The following is a 26918-nucleotide window of genomic DNA, read 5'->3' on the forward strand; positions in this document are numbered from 1 at the left end:
TAGCGTTCTGTTTTTAGAACCCGCATCGAGCACTAAGCCTCAGTTTCCATCTGTAAACGACGTTGGATTGCGCATTACAAAAGGCACGGGCTTTACGTTGCTATGCCCGGCTCAAGCATTTCCAGTCGCTACGTATAGGTAGGTCGATGTATTGGTCGATCTCGCGTGTATTGTCGTGGAAAAAAGAGAATCACGAGAGGAAGTGTCCGAAAGTTTCTTCTTCCTAAGGCTGCTACTCTGTCCCAGTATCGATTTCTTGCGCAAAAAACGAAGTCTGTAATTTATAATATCTCTGTTTTCAACTCATCGACGATAAATTCTTATATAAATTTATATTGTTCAAAATTTAATAATTAAAATTAATTTATTAATTAATTTATTTATATAATATTATGATTTTATTTTAATTTATATTTCTAGAAAAATTTTCTTTTAGAAATTTAATTCTAATTACTTTAATAGATATCAATTAACGAGATCAATGCATCGACTTTGCTCTTGATTGCAAGTTTAATTTGTAGAACCCGTCGGCTTCGCGAAGCCCAAGTTCTCGACTATTGATAAAAGCCGTACATTCGAGATCGCGGAAAACAGAGGTCTGACACTGCAATGTCCTGCTCAGGCGTATCCTGTCCCAGTCTTCAAGTACGTAAGTTTGTTGATGTAAAACGCGCGGAAGGGGATGATCGGTTTTCTTCGGCGAAATCATTTGATATTTGCTCGTGTGTATTTTTGATGTGACCTGTAGAACCATTGTCGAGCTCAAAACCGAAATTAACGGCGCTGGACGTGAAATCGACAAATCCGAATGCGATATTGGGCTCCGTCGCGACTTTATTGTGTCCCGTTCAAGGGTTTCCCGTACCGGCATTCAGGTAAATTGCTCCTTAACTTCATATTAGTCAGAGCTATCCTCGCCATCTGCTTCAGGACGGTCTTTGATCGCGCCTGTGGTAGGTGAATTCATCGAGGACACGTCATGGCAAGTAATTATTCTCCCCAATGTTTCGCGATGGTTGCCGAACGCTGGATAATCAATATAGCGCGTTTGATTGCCAATATGGAGTTACCTTGTCCCGGTGTATGGTGTTTTTTAAGCATTAAAATAGAAGAAAACAAGATTGTCGGTTTGCGGTAAATGTCATTTAGGAATCATCAATTGAGTGATAATTTTAGTTAATTTACAATTCTCTAAATTATTTTTAGATATCGCAATAATCGATCTTGAGTGTGAATAGGTAGAATTCTTAATTTTATTTTTAATACGTAACAATTATTGAATCTTCGTAAATCTGGTTCCTCTTTTATAGAACCGGTTGCCAGTACGAAACCGAAATTTCCAATGACAGAAAATTCTCGCACCTACACGACGTACACAGTGCTAAATGATCATCCGTTAACTTTGCCATGTCCAGCTCAAGCATTCCCTGTGCCGAGCTACAGGTATATCAAATATATAGAGTTATATCATTTGATGCGCGGTTACGATATAGAGAGTGATAGAGTAAACGCGAGAGAAAGTGGATATTAAAGGGCAGCTATCGATTTTTCCTTCCGGCTTAATTCCGGCGTCTTTGTTATTCAAACATTCAAGTTCCGTTTAATTCCTATGCGGCCTCTTCTCGATTTTTCATTAGCGTAGAAATTTAATAACTGTCGTTTTCTATCTCAATTCAGGACTGGGCAGTATTTCAGATACACACACAGTTTAGACAAACATTTGAAATATAAAATACTATACATTGCACTTTGTATTTCGAATAAAGTTTTCGAGAATAAATTTTTTTTATTAGCTCATATTTGAAGTAAAATATTTTATTATATATTTTATAATAATAATTTTTTTTTTTTTTCATTTTTTATTTTTAAATGACATTCAATATATGTTATATTTGAAATGCAATTTTACTTAGCTCTGCCTTCGATTCTTTCTCGGGATACCCAGTCTCAGCATTCGTGAAACGCGTCATGTGGTATCGACACACGTTTGACATTCTAACGTTCCTTCAATATAGAACCGGTGTCCAGCGCGAAACCAAAGTTCACAAACGCTGACATAAAAGTGGTGAGGCCGACACCGAGCTCCACCGCGGTGTCGATGACTTGCCCCGCTCAAGGGTTCCCTGTCCCCATTACGCGGTCAGTAACAGTACCAGTTTTCGTGCTTAACAATGCTTATTCTCGTTCTCGTACGCCTCTTAGAACCCACGTCGAGCGCAAAACCTAAATTACCGAGTGTACGAAAAGTTGACTTCATGGAGACTAAATCGCATGATGCGGTGAATCTGATGTGTCCGGTGCAAGGTTACCCTGTTCCAATTTCGAGGTGAGACGCGAATATATTTCGTCGATAGTCTTTATAATTATACTAGAACAAGTGGAATTTTTAATTATACGTCCGACATTAAATTTCGAATTAAAAAATTTTTTTTTTATTTTTGCGTTGCCGGAGACATCTTGTCGATTAATAAATATTTCTTATCACATAATCATTTTCGTGTGCCTACGTTATTGTCGTTGACATCAGGAGCGATTTATCATTCCGTCACGTTGTTTCTCGTAGAACCGGTCGGGTTTAAATCGCCGATCTTCTCTACTGATGATACTCTTAGAGCGTATCCTAGACGTATGGGTACGGACGTGGTGCTTGCCTGCAACGCTCAGGGATTTCCTATTCCAACTGCCAGGTAATCTCTCGTAAGAGATTCTTACGCTCCTCGCGATCCAATTTCCATCGATTTCAGAACCGATAGGTGCCAGGTCGCCGAGATTAACGTCGGATGATTTAAGTCGTACGATCGGAAGATATGAAGGACAACCCATTAGTATTTTCTGCGCTGCTCAGGGAAGTCCTGTGCCGACTACTAGGTAATAGCTTCTATAGTTTCGTGATTGACAAAGGTTGATTTTGTAAAAAAAAGTTTTGCATCGATGCAGACAAAAATTGAAAGAAATAGAATCACTTTATATATTGATTGACTGAGGTCGAGTTTCGTTTTTAAGGGGAAACTCTGTTCCCGCTAAGTGTAAACACAGAATAGCTTCCTACATGAATTAACATTCTTTAGAGCCCGTTGGCAGCAAAGCACCCGCTTTTGCGGGCGATGCAAAGTTGTCTCTATTGGTGCGAAAGGCGAACATGGATGTTAGTTTGCCTTGTAACGCTCAGGGTCATCCTCCTCCAATATCTAGGTACGAAATTCAATATTATTAATTAATAAAAGGAGAAAGCGATTAGACATATTATTTACAGTACTATTTTTACTTTTTAAGAAAAGAGGCTGCTATAATTTACTCTTATAAAAGAGAGGAAAAGTATAATTTAAAATGCAGTCTTTCTGTTAAAAAATGAATTTCATAATGCATCGCGCGTAATAATTCATTGTGCAAGAGGAAGCCCTGTCCCCGCTTTGAATGCATGAATGAAAATTGGTTTCGGAGTAATGACAAGTCGATATTCTTTAGAGCCTGTCGGAAGCAAGGCGCCTGCCTTTGCCGGTGAAGCAAAGATATCTCTATTGGCACGAAAAGCGAACGCAGAAATCAGTCTTCCGTGCAATGCCCAAGGCCATCCTCCTCCCGTGTGTAGGTACGACATTTAATAAGAATTCAAATAGCATCGAGATCTTACAAGTAATGATGATTCTACAGAAATCATTCTGACATAAAAACGCAACGAAAAAATAAAAATGTGTTATTTAAAAGACATTTAAAATTCCTTTATTTTTTAAAGGAATAATTTAAGTCTTTTAAATATCTCGCATTTTTATATTCGTAATATTATATTTAATTATTACTCACAGCGGAAACTTAACTATGATTTTTCTCCTGTATCTTTCACGAGATAATCGCGCGAAAAAAGTCGATGAGGGGAACCCTGTCTGAGGGTATTCAATCACACAAAACATGCACATCTTTTGCGGCGCGTGACGTCAATTCGTTTATTCTCTTATTTAGAGCCGATGGGCATCAAGGCGCCCGCATTTATCGGAGACGTTAAAACGTTTTCTATCGTTCGTAATCGCGGGTCGGAAACCAGTATGCTGTGTAACGCGCAGGGGCATCCTGTTCCTGTAACCAGGTACCAGATAATTGCGTTATGATTGAGAATTTCAAACTGTGATATTTGCTTTCGTAGTACATCTTCCGTATAATACTATTAGCAGTAATAGACTAACAATTCCGAATATAATTAATCGAGTTTCCTTGTTTTTAAAACAATTGGAATTTGATATAGTTATATATGTTATCTCATTCTCCCTCCGTGTAATTAGAACCAGTCGCCACGAAGAAGCCAAAGTTCTCGAGTGAATCAAAGCTGGCTTGGTACGATCGCGTTCGAGGAAACAATTTAACCCTGTCGTGTCCCGCGCAGGGGTTCCCAGTTCCTACTTATAGGTACATGCATAAATATTCTAAATCTGTAATAGAACAATATCTGCTTCTCATATAACGTGGAAAAAATATCATTTTATTCTCTATCATGTAATCAGAACCAGTCGCTACGAAAAAGCCAAAATTTTCGAGCGATGTAAAATTTTCTGGATACGATCGCGTTCGAGGGGATGATCTGACCTTGCTGTGTCCCGCACAGGGGTTCCCAGTTCCAACATATAGGTACATATTGAAATATTAGGATCATAGTTAGAGCAATACATGATTTTCGCAGCATGCGAAGATAGTTTTATTTTATTTCTTGTCGTATAATTAGAACCAGTCGCTACGAAGAAGCCGAAATTTTCGAGCGATGCAAAAAAAGCCTGGTACGATCGTGTTCGTGGAGATGATCTGACCTTGTTCTGTCCCGCGCAGGGGTTCCCAGTTCCAACATATAGGTATATATACGCGCAAATACTAAAGCGGTAGATAGAACAATAGATTCTCGCAACACATGTGTGGATCGATTTACTTTATTCCCTGTCATGTAATCAGAACCGATCGCCACAAAGAAGCCGAAGTTCTCTAACGATGCAAAGCTAGCGTGGTACCATCGCATTCGAGGGGATGATCTAACTCTATTTTGTCCCGCGCAGGGGTTCCCTGTTCCAACGTATAGGTACATGCACATTACAATCTATTAAACTCACAAAATCGAAGTAATAGATGATTCTCATAGCATGATTCGTATCTGTCTATAAATTGTTAGAGCCAGTCGGAAGCAAAGCGCCGACGTTGACGGGCATTTTGAAGGGAGGTTTTATGGAGAGCAAAGCTACTTCCAATATTGTGCAATTTTGTCCTGCGCAAGGCTATCCAGTACCTTCGTTTAGGTAAATTTAAATTCCTTTTTAAAATTTAAAATTTTTATTTTTAATAATTTTAGTTTCAATTAATAGCATAATTTAAATACATGTATACACACATATTTGATTTTTTAATTTTTCATTGACTTTTAATCTTTTATAAAATTATAAGTTATCTTATATGCCAATTATTTTAAAATCAACACGGATCATGTGTTTGATTCTATTGGTTTTGCAACTCTGTTAATCGAAGAAGGGTCCCCTGTCCCTGTAAAACAAATAATGATTTTGCTATCGTTCATCGCATGTTCATTTATATATTAGAGCCCGTGGGCAGCAAAGCGCCGGCATTGACAGGCGACGTGAAAGGTGTATGGATAGAAAAGACAACAGCATCTAATGCTGTGTTACCGTGTCCAGCACAGGGATACCCTGTGCCCTCCTTTAGGTAAAGCTTTCATACAAATTTTATTTAAAAAAAAAATATGCATTTAGCGCATATAATTGAAAGTTCGTGAATGATTATGTATGAATCGAGCCCAAGTTATGGCTTCCTCATTTCACATTTTATCTCTGCGCGCCGTTTTTTGCTCCGATTTTCTGCTCCGTTTCTTGCCAATGAAGGGGTCTCTTGTTCCACCAGAAAGGTTACATAAAAACACACGTAAGCGTAAGATATATAAGCGTTCGCGTTGAGTAAAAATATCAGAGCTTGCTGAGCACTTGTATAAATGATTAGAGCCAGTCGGAAGCAAAGCGCCAGCGGTAACCGGCATTGTGAAGGGCGTATTGATGGAGATCGGAGCTGAGTCCGCTGTTGTATTGTTTTATCCGGCGCAAGGCTATCCTGTACCCTCTTTTAGGTAATGAATAGCACGTAAAAAACTAGATTCGATAGAAGCGTTTATTTTCAAGCACTTTACAATTTTTAGTTAAATTTTATTTTAGTAAGATTTTTGCAAGAGTTTTCATTCAACCTAAAATAAAAATTGTTTACATTTTATTTTATAACGTTTAACTTTTTTTAAATTTATTTTAATTAGTCAATTATGATAATAAACGCGAGCATTAATCTTTCACGAATTCAAATAAAAATTACTCGGTCTTAAACAATAGACGTAATAAATTTTATAAAGCTAATAGTTGATTTATCATGCATGTTTGTAATCGTCAGAGCCGATTGGAACTAAATCCCCGACTCTCAGCGAATTAAGAGCGGGATGGTTGAAGAAAAGATTGGGCTTCAACACCGTGTTGTCGTGCCCAGCGCAGGGATATCCTGTACCCTCTTTTAGGTAATGAGTAACGTAGGAAGACACATAATAATTAAATACAAAATATGTCCTGAAAGATTTATATCATTGTAGTAAATGTAGTTTGTTTTTTATTTCATTATTTTTAAATTTTTTGCTTCAATTTATTGTTCGTGAATAGGTGCAAGCATCGATTTATGTTTTAAATCAGATAAAAAATTAATCGCGCTTGAATATTATTTTTTGTGCAATCACAAATTTTACGAAATTTGAATTGTTCGTATGCACGTTTATAATCGTCAGAGCCGATCGGAACTAAAGCTCCGGCTCTCACGAACGAGATAAGAGGAGGATGGCTGAAGAAAAGAGCGGGCTTAAGTGCCGTGTTGCCGTGTCCGGCGCAGGGATATCCTGTACCTTCCTTTAGGTAAAAAAAAAAAAAAATTGCCGTATTTAATGAACACGTGTTCCATATTTTTTTTTGCGGTGGCTTCTGTTCCGCCAGAACCGGTCGGTAGCAAAGCACCGGCATTGACGGGCGACTTGAAGGGTGGATGGAAGGAGAGAAAGTCAGGCTTCGTAGTCATATTATTCTGCCCGGCGCAGGGCCACCCTATGCCCAGTTTTAGGTAAACCTTTTTAATCCGTGAATATAGACGATATGATTTCTTTAGGACGTGAAAATTTATGCAGCATGTATATTTTTACGCTTCAAGTTATTTTTTTTCTTTTATTAAAGTACAATTTATTTAAAGTTTGTATAATCATCACGTAATCACGAAAATATATACATATCTAGAGATATTATTTTGTCACAAATTTTAATACTTTATTAATGATAAAATTTTTACAAGAGGCAAAATTTTTAAATAGAAACTTTTTACAGTAAAGTTAAATGTGTAATAAACTTTTTTTATGAACTAACCATTTAAAGTAATTTTTATGAATGAATGATATCGAGATATATATATATTAATAGTTTCGATTTCCGAAATAAATATAAACGGTGTATAAGTTGCATCCCACGTAAGATTATGTTTCGTTTGAAACGTTCGTTTTACATATCATCAGAACCGATCGGAAGTAAAGCACCGGCGCTGATCGGCGAAATGAAACGCGGATGGAAAGAGATGATCACGAGATCCAATATTGTGCTGACATGTCCCGCTCAGGGTCACCCTGTGCCCAGTTTTAGGTAATGCTATTTTTGCGCGATCCATTCTCGAGCGATTAAAATATATTGTGCATCGATAGAGCCGGTGGGTACTAAAGCGCCCTCGATTTTGGGAGAAAAAGGCAGTTTGATGGAAAGGCGCACCGATACACACATCGTAATTTTGTGCCAAGGGCAAGCTTACCCTGTACCATCATTCAGGTAAATTAAATGTGGGCGAAGTCGATTGAAGCATTTTTTTCAATCGCACAAGTAATGATACTATTTAATCGAAAATGAATTGCCTTAGGGTATATTTAAAAAATTTTTTTAAGATATCGCGTTCTCTAAGATGTCTGAAATGTTTTCGTAAAGAACCGATAGGTAGTAAGGCACCTTCTGTCACGGGTGACGCGAAACGATGGCTGCAGACTAAATCAACGACTGGATTCGCGATGCAGTGCCAAGCGCAGGGTCACCCGGTACCATCGTTCAGGTAGAGCGTTTATTGCTCCCTTTATCGATCGCCAATTTGTGCGTCATTAATAGGAATTTATACTGACAGAATGGTTGTGAAAAGGCCATTAAGGTTCATTTTATTTTTGTGTGAATCGAAAACGCGGATTCTTCGACTTAGCTTGTTTTCTTTCATTCGATAAAATTCGTATTTTATTCGATAAGATCGTATTTTGGCATACGATTTTTATATTGCTAGAACCGATGGGAGCGAAGGGACCGAAATTCTCGAGTGATGATCGCATCCACTCGTTTATACGCGCCGCAGGAAACACATCGAATTTGCAATGTCCTGCGCAGGGGTTCCCCGTGCCGTCATTCAGGTAATTAAGAGAATGAAAAATTCTCAGAGGATTCAGAGAGGTAGCTTATTTTTTTTCATTTCGCTGCAGAGCCCGTGGGATCGAAGGCGCCCGCCTTTCAAAGCGACGCGAAAAGTAGCACTTATGTAAGAAATGCGAAATCATCACTCGCGCTAATTTGTGTCGCTCAAGCATCGCCACCTCCGAGTCACAGGTAACAAGCTGTTAATGAGCTCGACATGGATTGTGTAATTAAAGTTTACCTGATAGAAGTTGCAATCTAAATTAAAGTATTACGTGCAAATTATGCTTTTGAATTATAGTCAATAATTGATATTTTTTACATATTTTATGTAATTTATAATCTTTTAATTTTTCTTCTTTTTTTTCAAAAAAATAATCATCGAGCATTTTTTGATTATATTTACGTTTTTACATATACAATATATTTTAATTTATTTTTAATAAATAAATTAATTTAAAAAATATAATACGGCGGTGGCGCGTCTGTCCTATTGTAAATGTATCATCTTAAGAGGAATAACAAATTTTATTTTCACTGGTTAGAACCCGCAGGTCGTATGTCCCCAAAATTCCCGAAATCGGCAAAATCCGATTCCTTTGAAGTGGCGAACGGTGCCGTGATAAGTTTATTGTGCGATGCACAGGCATTCCCTGCTCCCGGATTTAGGTCAGTTCTTTATTCTTTTAATTCAGTTTTAGTAAATATTATATATATAAACGTAAATATACATATTGATTTATACAATATACATTTTTTATTTTCATAAAAAATATATATCGGCGGTGGCGCGTTTTAAATGATACGGATGTGTAATTTTAAATAATAGATTTCGTTTAAACGCTAGAACCAGCAGGTCATGTGGCTCCAAAATTCCCGAAAACGGCAAAGTCCAATTCCTTCGAAGTAGCGAATAATGCTGAAATCAGTTTATTGTGTGATGCACAGGCATTCCCTGCTCCTGCATTTAGGTCAGTTCCTCGATATATTATACATAATTAACATGTTTGTAGAGTTTGTTTTTGCTTTCAATATAGCTTCCTTTCATAACGTTATCGTTCTGTAGAACCGATAAATGGTGCCAAACCTAGAGTCGCTTCCACCTCTAAATATGACGTTCTCGCGAATGTCGTTGGAGCAGCTGTAACGATGCTGTGCCCTGCGCAGGGACACCCTCTTCCAACTTTTAGGTACGATTATTAATGCTGAGGATTGTGGCGGTGAATCTCTTTTATTGCGCGCGTCAGCTCTATTCGACTCTTGTATAAAGATATGTCTTCAATATACTGTTCTATCCTTGGAGAAAGCTTTACTCGCTTAGGAAATATATTTTACCATAGAACATCTAGAATCGTTTTATCGCATTATTATCTGTGTATGTAGAACCAGTAACTGGTGCAGCACCGAAAGTGCCACCGACAGCTAAAATAATTGTCTTCTCGGTCGCGTCGCAATCTGCCATGGCGATGTTGTGTCAGGCTCAAGCTAATCCACTTCCTGTCTTTAGGTACGTGTAGATTTGATGAAAAGATTGGCTGTTGGTAGAAAATTTTTTGAAATAAAAAATAATTATGTAATTAATAAACATTAGGTGATTCTAAATGGAATTTATATTCGTTATACTTGTTTATGTATAAAAAGAATCTTGTAAACAAAAAAGTCTCCTATTTTTAAGAACGAATTGTTATAAAATATTAATCTCTGAATAATTATTAAATTAATTAATATTTTTTTAAACGTCGGGAAATACTGAGATTTGTTTTTATTGAGACAAAACGTGCATCTTGGTAATCATATACTCCAAACTGAAACAGTTATGTGAAGATATCGATTCTTTGCTAGATGGTGAACCGTTCACCTTTTTCATTTTTAGAACCGGTTGGAAGTAGTCCGCCTCGATTGCCGCCTAGATCCAAATTTGATGAAATAATGAAAATCGAAAAACAAGCAGTAACATTACTCTGCGATGCTCAAGCCAGTCCCTCGCCTTTATTTAGGTGAGCAAAATCAAGCAATTTAGCTGTCAAATAATCTTTTATATATATTCTTTATGAAATAATCAGTTATTTAATAAATTTATAAAATTTATAAAATAAAAACTCGATCACAATCAATTAATAATCAATCGTTATCTTCACATTTTGCGACATCCGCATTTTGCGTATCGTGCATCAATGATAAGCTCGATAATGATGACGACGATGGAGAAATCGTTGCGTTTCCTATTTTTCCACTATTTGCGCTATTGCAGAACCGCGAGGCAGCGTACGTCCAAACGTACGAGACAAAGATGTAAACGGATTGAGGAGAAACATCCTAGTTGAAAGAATGGTCGGTCTACCATGTCCCGTTCAGGGTTTCCCAGCCCCTACATTCAGGTATAGACATTTATGGGCCAATTAATTAAACGTGATGCGAATTAAAATTGTGTGATTTAAAATACACAATGTTTATTGTTAAATTATCATTATTATAAATAATCGATATTAAGATTCAATTAAAGAAAGATTTTCAAGTCAATTCGAGAATTCGTATGATTTTGTTTTATGTTTAAAGCTATTTTTATATCATTAAATTTAAAATCATTTATTAAATTTGAAAAAAAAACAATTTTAATAGTACATAACTTAATAAAGTAAAATCTTGTATTATGCTAGCTCGTATTTTGCATCGACCCTATTTACAGAACCGACTGGCAATGTTGCGCCACGCATTGCCGGTGAGCGTTACGAGGGTGGCAAACTAATAGATGTACTAAAGACAAGTATGGCGGCTTTGGATTGCGCGACTCAGGGTTTTCCTGTCCCATTAACAAGGTATATCGACAAAGATCACCGAAAATCTTTTATGTTTTTTTTTACGATTTTACATAATCCGATTTCAGAGGGTACAAGTAAGATCGCGCCGCGATCATCGGGGAAGAAATTTGAGGGATGGGAACTTGTTTTGACTGCTAGAAATCAGGACGTCGCGTTGAGCCATTCCCTTCAGGGATACCCTGTACCTTTCACAAGGTAGACCCTTCTTCCGTTTTCATCTTTCCTCCATTTTTCATCGTCGTCGTCTATGAATAGAATAAAATTATAGCAAGTCTGTAATGTTGAATATTCACACACGTGAGAATTTTTTTTTTATGAGTGATTGAAATTAAAAATTATAAATATACACAACGAAGAAATAATCTGAATTCTGTGCTCAGAATTTCACTATCGTGAATGAAATTAAGTATTAGTCTATTCGGTCTATAATATCACAAGTTTACATCTATATTTTTTGTCTGACGCTTATGTCATATTATATACAATATATAAAATTCTAAACAATGTTTTTCAGATACATTATTCAGATATAAACAATATGTAACAAAAATATCAGATGTAAACTTATGTTAAAACGCTCTAATCGAATATATTCACAATCTGACATCGTAGTAAGGTAAGTAAATTGCATGTGACAATTCTATTGAATCAAGCCAGGTCAGCACAATGGCATACAGGGTACGTATAATCAAACTTGTTACTCGCTCGGATTCTCCCTCGCGCATCGTTTCCGGGACGGAATGAGGAAATAGAACGGATTTGAAATGTTACAAGGAGCTCTTATTTTGGGCATCTATTTATTTCAGAGCCGTCTGGTCGTACTGCCCCGAAGACGACTGGAGACGGCCTTAATAAGTACCGCGGGGTAGAGGGCGAGTCTCTGGCGCTGGCGTGTGCGGCACAAGGCTTTCCTGCCCCGATAACTAGGTACACACCTCCGTTTAGATCTCTGTCCTCCCTGATTTGGACATAGTCTCACGCTCCGCGGGGCACAGATCCTATGTATTCACTTTTGATACTTTTTATCCTTACCCTCTACCCCGTGTCGGGTGGCGGTACCGTAAGATACAGGGGCAAAAAAAGAACGGGTATGTTTTCTGCAGAAAGATAGGGATTGTATATTACAAAAGAGCCAGGACTTTCTTAAGGCAGGAAATATAAAATGTTAAAATTCGGTGCAAAATGTTAGAAGAAGATATAGAGAACAATGATAAAAATGAAAAGAGAAGAAGAGAGCGAGAGAAAGCGTAAATTAACACAGAATTTAATGGCGGCATCATCGGCGAAAAAAAACTGGTGCTCTCGTTTTTCGTGATCGATGATCTCGACAGGTTTTCAATTTCCGAAAGTAACTACGCGATATTCTACACAAGTCACAAGAGCGATAGCGATTAATCGACAAAATGCATATTTCTGATTCGGGGTCAATCGGACGTGTTGGTTTTCAGTGCCAACTGGATCCTACCCCCCTCGGCGCAACCTTCGAGATAGGTGACGGAAGCGCGACCTCGAAAAGGATGCGGGCCCTCTGCTCCCCCGCGGTATCCTCGGTGCTGATCCGGGTGGTCCGAGAGGGTGTCACCCGATCAATGGGCCGGTCAATGTTGCCCTACACCTGCACACCTCCAAATAAGTCCCACAATATCTGGCTGGTAAGTCCTCGCCACCTTCTCGTACCTCCGTTCATCCGCTCGTGTTTTAATTCATAATTCCCCGCCCTCTCTCTCCCGCTCGTTCACGAGGAAAGGTAAAGAGAAGCAGATCGTTTATTCATGTATACACGTTGCGCGTGAGTGAATGTTCGACGAGGATCGAGCCTTAACGTTTTTTCACGTCGTCCAGTTGCACTATCGCTATTAAACGTACCGCCAGTTCACCAACACCACCACCACTTATGCTTCCCATCCGATCGCCTTCCATCACTTGTGATATATATTCGACAATATCTCGTAATCCCAGTTAGTAGGTTACTTGTTCACGATTCTGAAATCGATTAATTAATGCCAGAGAAAAAAATGTTCAATCATGATTTTATATTGCAACGTCGTTATGTGAGATATTGTTGCCTGAAAAATTACGAAAGTGACCCTGCACTAGCACCTGCGTCCAATAGCCACGTCAAAAAGACCGCTACTGCGATCGTTTCGTTACGTCATTTTGTGTTTTGGATTTTATTTTAGGCGTTTTCGCTCTCCCTGCCTTAGTCTAGTCAGCGTCGTTGCGAATAATCGCATACCATGAAGAAGAATCAAGTAGAGTCGTTAGTACTTGCTTTCACGCTGCAGTCGCCCGCCTCTCACCTTCTCCTTCAGGGATTTTTGCGGCAAGATACGCAAATATCCTTTTATATATTTCTTTATTCTTGCTTTTAATCGTCTATCGTCGCCGCCAATCTTTATTCTTCTGTTGCGCCCCGCCTGCATCGCTTCTTGATCTAAGGTTACAGTAGAGATATCTTGTTTTATTATTGAATTATGGTTTTGTTCTTGTACGAAATTATCGTGAGACATATAATGTCGATAGATTGGTGAAAGAGAAACAAAAGGCCGTGCCCAGAGACGCCCAAAGCCCCGCATATAGAATAAGGCTTATCCTATAAAGCTTATTCAGTAAGCCATAACAGCGTAAAATGGAGCAAATAATGTATCCGTCAAAATTGCAACATTTATCATTCATTCTCATTCCAATTAAAGCTTCATTAGCACACAGTATATTATGTGATAAAAATATACACATAAAACAAATATCTTTTTTATGGAAAAAGAATCTTTTAACTGTACATATAATAATAATCTAATAAATGTACATATATATAAATATATAAATGTATATATGTATATATAATATTTTTTATATTTAAATTTACATAAAACTCTTATTAAAGTTAGCTTTTATTTTATTACTTTTAGTAATATACTTGTTCCATTTTGCGGTTTAAATTTGAATTTAGATTGATAAGCGAAAAATAATAAAGGTACGGAACGAGCGACTCTCTCGTTCCGGCGTTAGCGCAAAAATCGGCAGTTTTTTGATCCTCTTGTTTCAGATGGTACAAATTCATCGAGGGCACGTCGAGACGTCAGCCGGTCCAGCTGAATGAGCGCGTACGTCAGGTTAGCGGCACTCTGATCATCCGTGAAGCGCGAGTCGAAGATTCCGGTAAATATCTTTGCATCGTCAACAATTCCGTCGGCGGCGAAAGCGTGGAGACTGTTTTGACTGTCACTGCACCGCTGAACGCGGAGATCGAACCGAGCACGCAGACCATCGACTTCGGAAGACCTGCGACCTTCACTTGCACCGTCCAAGGCAACCCGATCAAGACCATCTCTTGGCTCAAGGATGGAAAGCCCCTTGGATTGGAAGATCGCGTGCTGAGGATCGAGAGCGTGAAGAAGGAGGATAAAGGAATGTACCAATGCTTTGTTAGAAATGATCAGGAAAGCGCTCAAGCAACAGCAGAACTGAAACTTGGCGGAAGATGTGAGTTAAACTCTCTTTTATATATATATCTTTATTAAATATCATATTTTTTCCCGAATTTATAATCAAATTATTTATCTACAGAATTGACATTAATTAATTAATTAGTTTAATTAAAAATTACTGTCAATTTTATTTGTAACAAAAAAGTTTGATGAATTTGATAGAGAATTTTCTCTGGTATAATTAGCGTGATTCTCATTGAAGTAATACGCTTGTAATTAAATATCAAATTGCCAATTAAGAAAATTGACCGAGCAAATATAAAAGATCGTATAATGATTATGTGTGCATGTATGTGTCTGTCTCTTTGATTATCGACAGTCGAGCCCCCCCAGATTCGTCAAGCCTTTGCAGAGGAGACTCTTCAGCCTGGACCGAGCATGTTTTTGAAGTGTGTTGCCAGCGGAAATCCCACCCCCGAAATTACCTGGGAACTTGATGGAAAACGGCTGTCGAACACCGAGAGACTGCAAGTGGGACAATACGTCACCGTCAATGGTGATGTCGTGTCGCATCTGAATATTTCAAGCATTCATACCAATGATGGTGGACTGTACAAGTGCATTGCTGCATCAAAGGTTGGTGGTTCTTCTTCTTTTTTTTTTATCAATCTTATTTGATAAAAATACATAGTAAAATTTAAATTTGTCTATCTATTAATCATCGTCAATTATAATAAATTATAATAAATTTAAAAAAATTAATTTTATTTATTGTTATCGTAAAAATATTTTTTTATAAATTTAATACGTCTTTTAGGTACATTTTAAGTAAAATGTGCCATGCGTAATATTGTTATAGGTTGGAGCTGCTGAGCACTCTGCTCGTCTCAACGTGTATGGTTTGCCATTCATTCGTCACATGGACAAAAAAGCTATCGTTGCTGGAGAAACTCTGCGCGTCACCTGTCCTGTTGCTGGATATCCGATCGAAAGCATCGTTTGGGAACGAGACACCAGAGTCCTGCCGATCAACAGAAAGCAAAAGGTCTTCCCTAATGGCACTCTTATCATCGAGAATGTTGAACGAATGAGCGACCAGGCGACCTACACCTGCGTAGCACGCAACGCACAAGGTTACAGTGCACGTGGAACGCTGGAAGTTCAAGTCATGGGTAAGTTTGAAACTATATTTTCTTATATTTTTTGCGTGATCGATATTTCGTATAATATCGATACTTTATGTTACGACAAATATTATTCGGACTCTTATTCGGAGAGTTGCAAAATTCGATAATAAAAGTTAAATAATTGTTTCTGTTTAACAGAGTTGAAATTTTGACATTAAAAATTTATTAAATACAAATTTGAACATATAATAGAATATTCAAATCAAGAAAATTTATTCTCGTTTAAATAACAATCTTAAATACTTTTAACGTTAGTAACATATACATATTCAAAACGATTTGTTTTTATGATCCATTTAATTCTTTGTCAAAATAACGAGTCTTTCAATATAATTTCGAAAGCGGAAAATACATTTACATTTGCAGCCATCAGTCGAACAGTTGACCAATCGACGAGATAATAATAATTATGTTAGGATAGTGAACATTTTATTTACAGCTATTCTCCCTGCAACAGATTGTCGTGTCTGTTACAGCCGCAATTAAATTTTATATGTCGCACTGCCCTATATTATACGTAATGCCGAAGGTGTCGGCACAAATTGTTTTTTTTTTTCGAGGTTGTCATATTCTCGCGTATACGAAACGAGACATAGATTCGGGTGCGACTGTACATACATAGGGCACGGACCCGGACACGTGCATAGACGATCTTGTTGCCTTCGTTATAATTATAATTACTTAATGACGTAAAGCAAACGTACGTCGATCCATAGAGAGGACACGCATTTGTGGAAAGTTTTGGGAGTTGGTATGGCGGTGGCCGATTGTGAGTCGTTCGTAAGAATTCTGATACGCTTAAATGAGAGATCTCTTCTTCCGTTCTACGTCGGTCTTACGCAATGACAAGTGCCATGCGTCCATGTGTATTATAGACATAGTTTCGCAATCAGACGAAAAATAAATATCTTCGCACATTTATGAAATAAGATGATTAAAATACAATTTTTTACAATATTAAATTAATATATTCAGAATAAAATCAAACTTTAATTTTCAGATAATTGAAGAAAAAAATTATATCGAAAAGTATTTTTAATATAAAAATTGTACAGGAATTTTCAAGTTTAACGCAATGTTTAATCAAGTTTAATGTCTATGATACATCCACGAACATGATGCATGATGCGGACGCACTTACGGGTATACCGGCGACAATTGCGCGATCTAATCGTATGCATCCATACATCGCTCCTCCATCCTCAGTGCCGCCCATCGTTCAGGAGTTCGCGTTCACGAAGCTACCGATGAACGCCGGGGAGTTTACGAATCTGCAGTGTATCGTGCCGACCGGCGACCTGCCGTTAAACATACATTGGAGCTATCCCGGAGAAGAGATGGGCGGTTCCTCCGGCGTAATCGCGAAGAAGGTCGCGGATCGCGTTAGCATGCTCATGATCTCGGTCATCACCGCGAGACACGCGGGGAAATATGTTTGTACCGCCGAAAACGCGGCTGGAACGGCGTCCCACTCGACCATCCTCACCGTCAATGGTTCGGGACTACGATTCTGTTCCTAGAGAACACAGAGTCTTTTACATTCTCTTTTCGTTTTGTCACCTTTTTATCTCGTCCTTGCACAAACCTTGCAAATAGCATCATCACAGTTCATTCCTCTCGTTTGTCATGCTCGCCCCCCTTCCTCTCTTTCTCTCTCTTTCTCTCTGCGTGAATGTTATCGACTCCCCCGTTCGTTCGTAATCCATCGAAAGCTTTAACGCGACTATACGACGAAGCGATCCACGATTTCACAGACGCTGCTGCGAATGAAGCATTTGTTTGATGACACCTCTAGTCGGGCCGCAGCTCCTACCCATTGCTTTCAATGCCGAGATCGCCAATTGGGGAGATTCCGTGTCCGTGCCCTGCTCGATCCTGAAGGGCGACATGCCCATGGATATATCGTGGGCGTTTAACGGTGTACCGATCGACACGTCGAAAGATACGGGTATCACGATCACCAGAATCAGCAAGCACTTGAGCACTCTCAGCATCGACGGCGTCTCGGCGCGCCACGCCGGAGAATACGCCTGCTCCGCGTCAAATTTGGCCGGTTCTGTCAGTCGATCGACAACTTTGACCGTTAACGGTACGATTTTCATTCCCGTTGCACGGCTCTCACTAGATTTGTACATAATTATTTTCATAAACCTCAAATATACACCTCCATCTATATCGAATCATCCACCCATCCTTGCCGAAAAATCTCTCGACGAAACAGATACATATTCCATCGCCATACCAACCTCATCTATCATATTGTCGGATATATCGAGACGCGAAAAATGCCACCGAGTTACGAGTAGAGTATTATTCTTGAAACATCGCGAATCGACAGTTACTCTTTCTTGCCCCGTTTCTCCCAGTCGCTCTTTCCAGTTGCCCCGCAAATACTGCCTTTCGCTTTCGGGGATGAACCGGCCAGCTGGGGCGAGTTGGTCTCAGTTACTTGTTCCGTCACGAAGGGCGATCAGCCCATCGAAATAACTTGGGCCTTTAACGGAACGCCGGTCGACAGTCGCGACTCCGATATCGTGATAGGCAGCACGAATCGAAAGAACAGCGTCTTAAGTATCGAATCGGTCGCGGCCAGACACGCCGGAGATTATACCTGTACTGCGTCAAATCGCGTTGGTGCCACAACACACACGGCTCACCTGGCTGTAAACGGTATATATAATCGATTCCCATGGAAGAAGTGAATGCTCTCGCTCATCTTTATCATGCATCGTCTTCCTCGTCTTCCTAACACATCGTTTAAACATTTCATCGATCCTATGATCGGCTGGTCGCTTACAGACTCGGTTATGCAAATTTTCTTTTACGTCAACGTGTACATAATATAATCATCATTATTTGCTATTGCGAATATTATTAATAATTTAATAATTCTAAAACTCTGTAATCTGATAATTCTAAATTTCTATAATTAATCACATCATTATTTCTTGTTACAAATGTTACTAATAATTTAATAATTCTGTAATGCTAATATATTCTATTTTTATTTTTTCTCTTTTTTCGTTACGTTAAAAAAATTGCAAGAAAATTTTCAATTTATATATACATTCACACATACATTATTTATCCTTTTACCGACCATTTTCTATCTCTTATCACACCCTTCCGTCTATGCTGGGTGTCGTTCACACAGTCGCGCCACAGATCCTTCAATTTTCCTTCGGCGACGATCCTCTCAACTCCGGCGAGATGCTGTCGGTCTCTTGCACAATCGTCAAGGGCGACTTTCCCGTAAAATTGACGTGGACATTCGACGACATGCCGATCGACTCGAGTCGGCCGGATGTTAATGTTGTGATCAATAAGAGGGTCAGCTTCTTGAGCATCGACAGCGTGGCAGCGAGACATGCTGGAAGATACAAATGTACTGCGACCAATGCCGCCGGATCCGACAGTCACATCGCTGTACTCTCGGTGAACGGTACCGCGCTCTCGTATATGTAAACAAATTTATTGCCTTACACCTGTACACACTTACGTTATTCTCTTGTAACTTCTTGTATATCTTCGCAGTAATATCGATTGAGTAATCACCGCTCGCGCTTACTGTCGTTGTCGAGACGATAATCTCGCAAGACACCCTGAAGTAGCGAGATTATCGTTGAAGACGACGACAGCCAGTGACAAAGGTCCATCCTGCAGTGACAGCGAAACGATGGCTCACGTTATATATATATATTTTTTTTTTCTTTTTAATATTTTTTTTTTTTTTCGAATCTTCCCGTATCGCTTTATTGTTGTTCGATGTCCTCTATTGAAAGTACCGTTTCTCCATCTCCCTCTCCGATTTTTCCTTAAAAAATCCACAAATACTGTTTTGTGTGAGTCGTCCAGTTTGGTTCTGAATTTCGTTCGGCTATAATACGTTACCTTATCGCGAATGTTTGGAAGCTTCGAACGTGTGGTTCACGAGTGTGCCCTTCGCGGTTGCAGTGGCGCCGCAAATCGCGCTCTTTACCTTCGGCGATGAGGCAGCCAACGCGGGGGAGATGACGACCGTTCAGTGCGCCGTGATAAAGGGTGATCTACCTATCGACATAATCTGGTCGTTTAACGGGCGTGTGATCGACACCGCGAATGGCGCATTCGACGAGCATAATTACGACAGTTCCGATATAGTGATAAGCAGGAGTAGCAAACGGGCCAGCCAACTGACGATTGAATCGGTAGCCGCAAGACACGCGGGCGAGTATTCGTGCACTGCGAGCAACACGGCCGGAACCGCTACCCACTCTTCGGTACTTTCGGTGAACGGTACGCTTGTTCAGCTTGAATCAATGACGGTTGGGTGGTTGGTTGGACGCACGAAACACACATCAGGCTACGCTTCTCTTATAGCGCTTCGTGGCACCATCAGGAAAGATGCGCGTGTATGGCAATGCGCCGCAGCTTTTGAGATGTAGCTGATAACAATCGCGTTATCACTATAGTTGAACTAAACTAGTTGCCTTGAAAAAACGATACGCCAATTACGTTATACATATTTCTTTGTTAGAATTTGAATGCTTTCAAGCAAGTTGCATCTCGAGAACAAAATTGTCTTGGAAGGTTGAAATTTCTAAGATCTATAATTTTCAAACTTCTTTTTTTCTCTCGTTGTCTCTCGTTTACTCCCGCTTCCGGTTCGGTATCATATAGCGTTTCTGTGACAGTATCGCCGCGCATCGCACCTTTCGAAATGGCCGACAAGGCGGTGAATTGGGGCGATTCCGTATCGGTGGTTTGCACGGTGGTCAACGGGGATTCTCCGTTAGAAATCACGTGGGCGTTGAATGGAATGCCTATCGAGGAGAATCATCGAATATCCGTGACCACGACCAAGAGGAACAGCCTGCTGTCCATAGATTCTGCGAGTCCGAGTCACGCGGGCACTTATACTTGCGTTGCCTCTAATGCTGCTGGTGCAACCACTTATTCCGCGGAATTAACAGTTAACGGTATCTACAATAGTGTGTCGTTAGAAAAGAATGTCAGTTTTGCTCCGTTTCTATCTTTCTCTCCCTTCCCATCCCGATCAAAATTCGAGGATGCGATCGAACGTCTAAAGAAAAGACTAACGGCAATTATTCCGACATCTTCATTCATTTTCTTTTTTTCTTTAATTCTCTGGGCTTGTCGCGTCGACGTAATTGGACGAAACGATTGACGGTTTACGTGAAAGAGTAATAAAAAAGAGAGGGAAAGAAAAGCGAAACGAGAAAACTCGTTGCAGTCGCACCGCAAATCGCACCGTTTGAAATCGCCGAGGAACCAGCAAACTGGGGCGATTCTATTTCCGTGGTGTGCGCCATTCTCAAGGGTGACTTACCAATCGAGATCACGTGGGCGTTGAACAGCGAGCCGATCCGGCCAGACCGTTCGGACATTAATATCCTGGCGACAACGCGGAAGAATAGCATCCTCAGCATCGAGTCCGTCGCCGCGAGACACGCAGGAGAATACACGTGTTCGGCATCGAATAAAGCCGGAGCGACCAGTCATTCAACGACTTTAGCTGTGAACGGTACATCTCGTCCGAGATATTTCCTGTGCATTTGCTCTTGAACCTCCGTCATCTCCCCATCTTCACCCGTCTTCATTATCTGTCATTATCCATCTCCTCTGAAATTATCGATGGTCAATCGCGGTCTTCAAGGCGTTATCAGATCGTAAAGACGCGTTATCGTATTCATGCCGATGTTAGGCGCGTCAATGTGGTTCGCAGTAGATTAGTTGTATTATACGGTCAATCATCTGTTCGCTTTAGTTGCTCCGGAGATAGCGCCTTTCGTGCTTAGTGAGAAACCAGCGAATTGGGGAGAAACAGTCACTGCGACGTGTACTATCTTGAAGGGAGATCAACCGATACAGATCGAATGGGCGCTCAACGGTCAGCCGATCTCCCACGATTTTTCCGACATAACGATTGTCACCAGCAAACGTGTCAGCTTGCTCACGATCGATGCCGTTACGGCTAGCCACGCCGGAGAATATACTTGCGTAGCTAGTAACGCCGCCGGTGGAACGAGTTATTCCGCTTCCTTAGCTGTCAATGGTACAATACGACGTTCTTCAAAACTCTCATTAATTCTCCGGTGCATGCACGAGTCCATTCTCTGATGTAGCTTGACATTAACACTATTCACATACTTACTCCCAAGGATCCCATCACGTTCCTTCACGTTTGACGAAAGTGACAGGCTAAACTGACGATGTTATAAGATGGAAATTCAAGTTATACATTTAATACATTTTATAATGTATTAAAATTAAGAATCAAATATGAATTTTCAAATTCGAGAAATCGCATTTAAAATATTTTGCTGAAATTAGAGTAGAATAAAATTATAATTGAAACACTTCTATAGTTGCCCCCGAAATCATGCCGTTTGTAATCGGCGAGGAACCGGCGAATTGGGGGGACACCATCACGGTAACTTGCACAGTGTTGAAAGGCGATCATCCAATTCAGATTGGATGGGCACTCAACGGCGAGCCAATTTCTCGAGATCATTCTGACATATCGATAGTCAGTACCAGCAAGCGCGTCAGTCTGCTTACAATCGATGCTGTGACAGCACGCCATGCTGGAGAATATACTTGCACGGCTAGCAACGTTGCTGGTGGAACGAGTTATTCCGCATCACTTGCCGTGAACGGTATAAAGATCTTCCCACGTCTTGTGTTTCGCGTAGCTATCTCACTTTTCCTTATTATGCATGTATAAAACGGTTTATCACTCCCACGATTTCCTTCAATTACCTCTTTCCACGCAAAGGTGTAAAAAAAATCTATTGCGCAAAAAAAACCGATATCTTTTCCATCCATTTCAGCGATGTTAGGAATAATAATTATCAAAGATGCAATTTGCGCGTTGAAAAATAATTTTACGCAAGCAGGATCGTAATACTTTAATATATATTATATATTATATAACTCGAATAATATTTTTGACAGAAATCAGCTGATAACTGTCAAAAATATTAATCGAGTTTAAAGAACTATAACATATTATTTAAAACATATTATTATTTTAATTTTTAAAACATTATTTTAAAATTTAATTAGCAAATTAACGCTTTAATCAACTAATTTCTGCCAAGAATTATTAATAAAGCGTTAATTTGCTAACTAAATTTTGAAATAATATGTTAAAAATATTAAAATAGTGATATATTGTAAATAATATGTTATAATACTTTTAATTCTACGATTAATATTTTTTGACAGAAATCAGCTGATATCTGTCAAAAATATATATATTATATTTTTGACAGTTATCAGCTGATTTCTATAAAAATATTATATATATTATACATATATAATAAAGAGATTTCTCTAACTTGTCATTTTATATAAATTTATATTTAACGGTTGTGGAAATGAGCTGATTTTTGTTATCATAATATTATAGTTGCGCCACACATAGGGCCTTTCACGATTAGTGATGGACCGGCGAATTCGGGCGACATGGTTTCCGTGACATGTTCTATTACGAAAGGCGATTCTCCCATAAAAATCACTTGGAAGTTTAATGGCCATACGATTAATCCGCACGATTCGGATATCACAATCACGAGGATTAATAAACATATGAGCGCTCTCAGCATTGAATCCGTGGCCGCGAGGCACGCGGGCAAATATACGTGCGTAGCTACAAACAAGGCCGGCAACGTCAGCCATTCGACGACCCTCGCCGTCAACGGTACCTACTTAATTCCAAAAGCACTCCTGCACGTCAGCTAAGCGTCGTATAGCACTCGCTTAACCCATCACTGCGAAATTCATAATTCATCGTAAACCACCCCTTATCATCGCATTGTCTCACGATACGATACCCCTTTGCTTTGCTCCTGATGATCATCGTAATCACCATCGACGTCGATTTCGCGAGAATCTGCCGAGGATCTATAATATTATAATTCGCGAAGGAGAGTTTCATGGACGTGGGGTAGTCAGTCTATCGAGGTTTCTTTTTTCACGCGCGATTCGCGATCGCAGTTGCTCCGCAGATCTTCCCGTTCACGTTCGGCGACGAGCCGGTGAACTCGGGGGAGGCGATCTCCGCGACCTGCTCTATTCTCAAGGGGGACTTCCCGATGGACATTGCCTGGGCGTTCAATGGCGAGCCAATATCCGCCGAGAACGCAGATCAATTCTCTATTACGAAGGGCAAGCGTCTCAGTGTCCTGTCGATCGATGCTGTCGCGGCCAGACACGCCGGCGAGTACACTTGCACCGCGTCGAACAAAGCCGGGGCTTCCAGTCATACAGCTGTTCTAGCTGTGAACGGTAACACGCGCGCATGCATCTACACCACGCGATATCTCGTCTCGCGACTATTCTTTCTCCACCGGGCATAGAAGACAAAATGTCCCTCCTTTTCATCAACTCCTTCTTTAACTTCCTCACCACCCACGATCTTTTCAACACACTTTCACGCCTTGTCGAGTACGGGGGACGATGAGGACGCGTCTGTCTGTCGTCTGGCTTTTCATCATGCATTCATTCGGTGACCGCGGGAGATTTTGCAGCTCGCTATCTCGTTGCATAAAGTTGACTCGAAGCGATAACGATGCTGCGAAAAAATATGCTCTCATTTTTTGCTACATTTTTTTCTATCCCTCAAACTCGAAGTTTTTTATTTTTTTATTATTTATATGAGAAACGCGCGCAACAAAAAATAGGCTCGCGTCAAGCAAGAATGAAACATTAATTTACACAAATTAAACAACATTTTCCAACGAATAGCATATTTTCGATAGGCATCTTTACATCAACTTTTCTCATGTACCAGATGTTGGCACGCAGGTATTCGAATTCGATGAGTCTGTGAGTAGATTTGACACGCTTGGAAAATATCGTTTTCAGTCGCTCCGCAGATAGCTCCATTCTCAATCAGCGACGAGCCTGCAAATTGGGGTGAAGCAGTCTCGGCGGTCTGCACGATCGTGAAGGGTGATTTGCCGATCGAGGTATCGTGGGCGTTGAATGGCGAGCCTATTACCAAAGAGAATTATGCAGATGTGTCTGTATCAAGTACCAGCAAGCGAGTCAGTTTAATAACTATCGAGGCCGCGAGCCCAAGACACGCTGGGGAATATACTTGCACGGCCTCGAACGTTGCTGGAGCGACGAGCTACTCGGCTACTCTGGCCGTAAATGGTACAGCATTGCATGAAGTGAAATGCCTCGCTGAGATCGAGAAATTGAGCCCACTAATCTGCCTGCAAGCATACTTAGACGAAATCGTTTTCTCTTTTTTCCTCGCGTTAATAACGATAACATCGGTACCCCTTTAAAACTGTCCCATCGAGTGAGGTATAATTGGCAATTGATCACGTACGAATATAATTAATGAGCAAAATATATATTTGAGATAATTGCAGAATTAATCGATCGATTAATTGAGCTAAAAAATGATAATAAAAGCAAAGTACGTTTGCTCAATATAATTCTATAATTTTTGCCGATCGAAGGGTTTATATATCGTTTATATATCCAAAAGTGATAGTTTTTTTTTTGCAATTATTTTTCTAGTCGCTCCACAGATCGCTCCATTTTCCATCAGCGAAGAACCGGCTAATTGGGGCGAGCAAGTCTCTGCGATGTGTAGTATTTTGAAGGGCGATCTACCGATTGAAATACGATGGAGTTTGAATGGCGAGCTTATTACGCGTCTCACTCATCCCGACGTAACAATTACAAATACCGGGAAAAAGACATCCGTTTTGACTATTGAATCCGTCACCGCCCGTCATGCTGGCGAATACAGCTGTGTCGCGAGCAACCTGGTCGGATCCGTCAGCCGTTCCGCCATTTTGTCGGTCAATGGTACTAAAAAATCGCATGTTAAGACGTAGTATCAGCACTTTATCCCGAAAAATCTATCCTTCCCAATATAAATCGCTAAAGCTATCATTGATAACGAAATCTTTATCCTCGAAAATTTATATAAAAAATTACCTTTATTTCATTCTCCCTGCTACGTCTGACCTTACGTACATTTTACTACTATTTCGAACAAAATTCGCTCGTTCGTCATTTTTCTAGATTCTGGACGCTAAATATTTAAAAGTGTCTATTCATCACTTTGCAAATAAACGCGTGTCGTTCTCGTATTCTCTTCGAATCTTACTTTATCTTGCGTTCGTATCGCAGTCTCTCCACAGATAGCACCGATCTCCTTCGGCGAGGAACCCGCTAACGCCGGAGACTTGGTTTCGGTGCAATGCGTCGTGACCAAGGGCGATTATCCTCTGGAGATCACGTGGACCTTCGATGGCCGTCCTATACAATCTTATCATAGCGACGTCATTGTGTCTGATAGCGGGAAACGCGTCAAACAACTGACCATTGAATCGGTAGCTGCGCGACACGCTGGAGAATATACCTGCGTTGCTTCAAACGCGGCTGGATCAATTTCTCATTCGGTCACCTTGGATGTGAATGGTACCACCTTTCGACAAATCTATGCTCGCGATTCGCATTTGCATATTTAGTCATCTTTCTTCTCCGATAATAATCCTTTCCATCCTTTAGATATTTTTTTCGTAAATTTCTCTCTTTTCTCTTGCAATCTTATTTTAATTTTATATTCCTATTTCACGTCGTTATTTTTCTAAGTTTCTCTGCAATCCGTTTCCTCGCTTACTCATAGCACGGCGTATGTCTGTGTTCTCTAGAATCGCTATTATTTTAGCCACTTACGAATGTTATTATTGGACGTGGCATTTGTCTTCTTGATTATACATACATACATATATGTCCTCTTTATTAATTTTGTTGTTGATTAGGATCGCGAAAACATATAACGTCAAAAATAAAAAAAACGACACGCTCGCCAATATAATATAAGATCACAAAGCAGAAGCAAGAAGAAATGAAGAAAGAAGCGAGGAGGATAATATCTAGGATTTTCTATCCTCTCTATCTAAATCGTGCTGTTTCATCGACGTTGATTTAGTCTGCGGCTTCAATGACTCTTTCTCTCCT

At 39.8% G+C, this 26918-nt stretch overlaps 1 protein-coding gene across 50 annotated transcripts in view; it reads left to right on the top strand.

Annotated features, from left to right (window-relative positions):
• Dscam1 (Down syndrome cell adhesion molecule 1) overlaps window positions 1–26918 on the top strand; it is a 68415-nt gene that overhangs the window by 25102 nt on the left and 16395 nt on the right. For 4 of the 50 annotated variants that reach the window (XM_083052188.1, XM_083052158.1, XM_083052163.1 and 1 more), the window contains exons 7-11: window positions 1311–1443; window positions 14355–14791; window positions 15116–15372; window positions 15596–15908; window positions 19878–20198. In XM_083052188.1, the coding sequence (XP_082908314.1) occupies window positions 1311–1443; window positions 14355–14791; window positions 15116–15372; window positions 15596–15908; window positions 19878–20198 (1461 nt within the window). Of the gene's footprint in view, window positions 1–748; window positions 876–1310; window positions 1444–3068; window positions 3193–4493; window positions 4618–4711; window positions 4836–5146; window positions 5271–5567; window positions 5692–7750; window positions 7872–8557; window positions 8682–9034; window positions 9159–9336; window positions 9461–9555; window positions 9680–11175; window positions 11306–14354; window positions 14792–15115; window positions 15373–15595; window positions 15909–17129; window positions 17418–17718; window positions 18013–18302; window positions 18594–19877; window positions 20199–20596; window positions 20882–21156; window positions 21448–21690; window positions 21979–22291; window positions 22583–23337; window positions 23629–23924; window positions 24216–24794; window positions 25089–25463; window positions 25758–26084; window positions 26376–26918 lie in introns of all 50 variants that reach the window. The other 46 variants (XM_083052177.1, XM_083052196.1, XM_083052182.1 and 43 more) reach the window with 37 other exon arrangements.

This window comes from Prenolepis imparis, unplaced genomic scaffold (genome assembly GCF_030444845.1).
Source record: "Prenolepis imparis isolate NDT839.2.m4 unplaced genomic scaffold, iyPreImpa1.0 SCAF_12, whole genome shotgun sequence".
In the NCBI taxonomy this organism is placed as follows: Eukaryota; Metazoa; Arthropoda; class Insecta; order Hymenoptera; family Formicidae; genus Prenolepis; species Prenolepis imparis.